General features: G+C 35.8%; 1 protein-coding gene across 1 annotated transcript; it reads right to left on the bottom strand.

Moving 5' to 3' along the window:
- Positions 1-3,480: 3,480 nt before the first annotated feature.
- LOC147866668 (uncharacterized) lies at positions 3,481-4,882 on the bottom strand. The gene is made up of 3 exons (XM_087317524.1): positions 4,597-4,882; positions 3,979-4,102; positions 3,481-3,864 (listed from the first exon to the last, which is right to left on the bottom strand). Exons 1-3 carry the CDS (start codon positions 4,870-4,872, stop codon positions 3,578-3,580), a joined length of 687 nt encoding a protein of 228 aa, XP_087173650.1. The 5' UTR covers positions 4,873-4,882; the 3' UTR covers positions 3,481-3,577.
- Positions 4,883-5,376: the final 494 nt, after the last annotated feature.

The following is a 5,376-nucleotide window of genomic DNA, read 5'->3' as shown; positions in this document are numbered from 1 at the left end:
TACACATAAACAAGAATGTGAGAATAAGAAGATATATATTATTAACATCACTTCCTATTATATAGAAGTTTAGCACCATACAAGAAGAGGAGATTAGGGTTCAGCTTACTTAGTTCTTAACACTGATCTCTCTTAACTGCAATGAAGGATTAGGGAGATAGAAAAGGAGCTCTTAGTGCACTAATAGAAAGGAGAAATCCTAAGAATCAAGAAGAGCTACAAAAGTCACCAAAAGGTGGCTTTTATAGCTTTTTACAATGCAAGCATCTCCCTTTGACACTAGGTTGCCCATTGACCTACATTGTTTCCTATTTGGTTTGTTTTATTCCCCTTTTTCGTACAATCTCCACAACCAGTGTGTTGGTTGAGCACTAGTTGGTTGAGCTTGGTTTCGCCTGTTGGCACACAATCTCCACAACCAGTGTGTTGAGTGTTGGATACTTAACGAACGGGATGTTTTTAGTAGTACCTTTTAGTTTGAACCCTTTACCTTCCCATTCATTACTTCCGTATATGTAAATAATATGACATTACCCAAATACCCATTATTTTCTATGAGATTCCTAAATTGCCCCAATGTTCAAAAATATCATCCATTCATGAAGTTGAGGTTGTATGCAAGTGGTAAGTAGTATTTTTACTAAACCCCTATGAGCATTGGGGTTCAAATCGGACAACTTGCACTATGTGACAATTGCATCTTCTTGTCTTTGTCGGAAAACCTTACCAAAATGCTCTCTCTCCCCATGAGATCATTGTCAAACATAAAAAGTATTATTCATAAGATCATTCTCGAAAGTATGCATCATTTACAACCATCACATCGAGGGATAGATTCATTATAGGACTAAATGACAACCACAAACTTTTTTCAAAGTATAAGTACAAGACAAATAGATCTCTCTTTAACATCCTAAGGAAACTTAATGAGGAATTTTGCCATAAGTTACAACTTTAAGTGAATAACATACATAATGTAAGAAATCATTTGACACAACAAGGAAATACATCATTTGTTCTCCAATTGTATCATGAACCATAGCTTCTAAGGAAATTAAAAAAACAATAGAGGTATGTTTAAGAAATGATGGGTGCACTGGGACATTGAATAAATGTTATGCACACATAACATAGGTGAGGGTAGGTCACTAATATTTGCATATGTAAGGGTGTGTTCACTAATGTGATTGGATAGAAGGAATGATAATAAATATATAAGCACAACCTTTAGAAGTAGTTCGTATTTTATCGTCATTATAATGCAAACATCTAATATAAACTAGCCATTATTATTTCCATGTAAAAAGCTCGACTTAAAAAGATGACACAAAACATTGTACGATCCATCTTAGTTCATGATTTTCTACTCTTTTGACTACTTGTCAAACCACCCAACTCCCATAGTGGTTTTCTTGCATGCAAAGAGTTCATCAATGTCTAAATTTATGTGGTAGTAGATGATGATATGAAAGTTGGATATCCATGAAACTATTTGGATATGGGGAATGTTTTAGGAATATTATGAAACTTCGTTAATGGTCATCTAGTTTAGAGATATGAAAAGAAGAGACGTCGTGTTGAGTATAGGGTAAACATTGAGGAAGCGGCGAAGGCACTAAAGTTCAAGCCCATTCCTCAAAGACGTACACATGTTTCTCTTAATTAGCAATTAGCTCGAGTTAGATGTGGAACTTGGTTATTGGAAATTTTCATATGAAAGAGTTGTCTAATAAATTAGTGAAATACTTTAGCGTAAAGGACAAATTATACATATTGGTAGTTGTACATACATGGCATAACTCTCAAGTAGATAAACTCCCCAAATTGGTTAGTGGCATGTGATGTTAGAGAATGACAAGGTAGATTTGGAATTTTGTATGATACCTAAGAAGGAAGGGACAACTAACATAACAAAACTCGCAAATAAGTTGTTCGAAAATTAAATTTGAGCTATAGTTTAGGTAATGATAGTATATGGAGGTCCATGAGTATAATGGATGTTTGGCAATATTGGAATATAAAATATCAAACTACAACAACTTTAATTACATAGAATGAACGGTACAAACAAGAGGCCACACTAAGAATTCCATATGATTTCATAGTTTATTATTTCAAGAATTTCAACAATGTAGAAATAATGCATATCAATAACACATAGAGTCAAAGTATATTCTAACCAAAGATGGAGCGCGCTACTCATACAAGACCTAATATCTTTTTTTGGAAAAAACGAAAGAAAAAGACCTAAGATCTTTCATCATTGAGTAGTGTATTACTTGGCCCTACAAAACACATATCAAATGTAGGGATTCTGTCTTGATGTCCACAATAGGCTCACATTGATATGTGAGGCCTTGACTAGGATAACAAAAATACAAGGTGACTTAAATCTTGAGTGAAGCATTGTGTGTGAACATGCAAGGGAAACCAATAGTCATAAACTTCATTTACCCACATGCAGCCAATAGAAGCATTAAATAGGTTTTTCTTACTGGCAATTGAATCGAGGAAACACATGAATTAAGATGGTTGCACAATGCACTAGTAGCTCATTACATCTACAAAATTCTTCCCCCTCCTCTAGTACAAGCTCATGGAAATGATTTATAACAAATCACCAAATCTAACGCATGGTGAAAAAAAAAACTTATTAAACTTTGGGTTTGAAGTATATTGCTCAAACAAATGGGGTTCTTGTGGAGATAACTAAGTGTGGATCCTAGAGAAAAGGAGACAATTCAATCTCTTGTAGTGAACCCATCTCTTTTTGTTGCAAAAGATCTGAAACAATTATTCACTTGTCTATCAACAAGAACTTTTATCCATCAACTCAAGAGCAATCTTTGTTTTGGTTTCCAAACATATACAAATATATAGTTTCAAAAATCATTTTGAAGGTTTGGTCTCATTCACAATCATTTCTAGGGGGATGCAACATTTACCCATTAGATCATTTTCTTGCCATCATCATTCATGGACCCTTTAGATAATATATAGTGTTCAAATGTGCATATTTGTGGATGATACAATAGAGAATACAAGTTTTCTTTACCTTGTGTATTCTGGTTTGAAAACTATTTTGTTAATTGTATGTGCTACACAAATGTGTCATTTCCTAACGCAAATGTGCTACAACATTACAGTTCTCTTGGAAACATGTTCCATGAAAAATGTTGGTCAATCCTTTCATGTTTGTAGCTTTACGCCCATATTCTAATATTTCACAAATATACTAACGCATGCATATACTAGAACATGGGATGATCCAATAAACTAAAGAATGGACAACATAATATAGCTCAACATGCCTCTATGATACCTAGATCAAATATTTAGTTACCCTATTATGCACTTCTCCATGTTTTGACAAACACTCTTGTAATTAAAACACATGGGTGAAAACCTAAAATTCAACATTATCAAAGAAGAGTAGCAAAACATCATGTATCGACTATCTAGTGACATCCATAGATCCTATTTCCATTAAAGCTGAAAGAATGAACATTAAAAAAGAATATAAATCACAAAAATATGCTATTATACATGTAACTTTTTTGTGTCGATATCAAGGAGACTAGCCACCTTTTGGGTCAAACTTACAGTCACTTCTCTTCGATCGTGCTATATGCATACATTCACATTGTAGATCTCCCAATAACTCTTTAATAAACTTTGTAGTGACACCTTTTACAAGTCCTTTCAATGGCCAAGGGGTCACAATAGCTGGTTCCACAACTTGATTGAATGTTATTAAGGATCCTATTTGGCCAATGTTGAGAGGGCTTTGATTATAATTGTCATCGCTAGAACTAGCATTGAATGGATCTATCTTCCATGAACCTGAGAATTTCTTCATCGTCCCTTGTTTCAATAGGTTGAAAACCATCTGCAAATGAGTATATTTATGAAACATTCATGATCTAGATTAAAATGTAGGACTAAACAATAGTGAGAATAGTGAAAAGGGAAGAGAACTGACTGTATGTTGCTCACGATTTTGTTCCACTCGGAGTTGGGATGAGAAGATACTTCCCACTTGCTCCATTTCAACGATTTGCTTGTTTCCATCGTCATGGACAACTTTCCGGTTTTTAACTTCCTAGAGACAACACGATGAGTTGGTCTAAGCCCATAAATTAAGACGAACATCCCATGATTATAAGGACAAGAATTCGTTCGCTACAAGGATACATTTATAGTTCCCAGAATGTAACCCCTTGAGTTTTTGTTGTTTTCCGAGACACACTATTAATTTCCCGAACGGATATGTGTTATTCAATCAATTATATGGTCAATTATTTCCCTTTTCCTCTCTCTCGCTCTCTCTCACTCTACTAGGGTTTGCCCAAGGGCATTTGGTGAAATAGCGAAATTTCGAGGACAAGTCAACTCACATTTCTCTCTCTCTCTCTCGTTTCGCTTGGGAGATCAAGCCATGGCATTTTGGGAAATAATGAGAAAAGTCAGGGGCATTTGGAGAAATAACTAAAAACTTCAGGGGGCCAATTCTGGCAATACGTATACAGAGAAACGGAGAAAAAAGAAATAGAAAAGCCAAAAGAAAAGAAAAGAATAAATAGATTATAGAGTTACCTTGATATTCTTGAAGACGCGTTTGTTCTCTGGATCAATGATGAGATCAAAGACATCGTCTGGAGGGACAGGAACAGAGAAACGAGAATAGATCTGGCAGGATGAACCATTCCTCTGTGTAACTGTGATCTCCGGAAGCTTCCATGAATCCGCTAATCCTTCGATTGGAGAAGAAGAAGAAGAAGATGATGATGATGATGATGCCATAAGGAAGGATTGTATATCGCCATATTTGGACATCGAAGGCAGGTTCTGAGATCCTATGCTTCTCTCCATTAGAAGGAGAGGTAGGCGATCATCATCCTCACCGCCATGTCTGTGTGTGGGCGTGTCTTTATAGGAGAAGGAGAAACAGAGCAGTGTGTGCTCTCTGTTGCCTCTTCTTGTAGACCCTACTACGTACGTTGATTTTATGCACAGGAAGGATATTATTGTACGAGTTTAGTACAAATTCGGAATTCCCAGAAACTACCCCTCACCTTCACAAAATTCCCCATATGCCCCTCATTTGATCAAAACTCTCAAATACCATTCTCTCTCTCTCTCTCTCTCTCTTTGGTAAAAACACACAATTATATAAATAAATATGTGTAAAAAACACTACTTACAATGGGTGTGTGACAATGGAATATGGTCACCCACTAACTCTCTCTCTCTCTCTCTCTCTCTCTCTCTCTCTCTCTCTCTCTCTCTCTCTCTCTCTCCTCGTTGACCATGCATCCTACATTTAGAAGGATCGTATGGCAAACGTAAACCTTAGACTTTCTATGAGGGGTTCTC

The sequence above is a fragment of the Azolla caroliniana genome, unplaced genomic scaffold (assembly GCF_043228905.1).
Source record: "Azolla caroliniana isolate FFs.n. ecotype wild unplaced genomic scaffold, voAzoCaro1.0.p SCAF_3, whole genome shotgun sequence".
Taxonomy (NCBI): domain Eukaryota; kingdom Viridiplantae; phylum Streptophyta; class Polypodiopsida; order Salviniales; family Salviniaceae; genus Azolla; species Azolla caroliniana.
This window is presented reverse-complemented; position numbering and strand designations above follow the sequence as displayed.

Bases quoted from the DNA above. Each gene is read 5' to 3' on its own strand.
- LOC147866668 (XM_087317524.1), bottom strand. From the start codon at position 4,872: ATGGAGAGAAGCATAGGATCTCAGAACCTGCCTTCGATGTCCAAATAT. The intron at 4,103-4,596 runs GTAACTCTATAA...TGTTGTCTCTAG, and splicing joins GCGTCTTCAAGAATATCAAG to GAAGTTAAAAACCGGAAAGT. The intron at 3,865-3,978 runs GTTCTCTTCCCT...TATTGAAACAAG, and splicing joins TCGTGAGCAACATACAGTCA to GGACGATGAAGAAATTCTCA.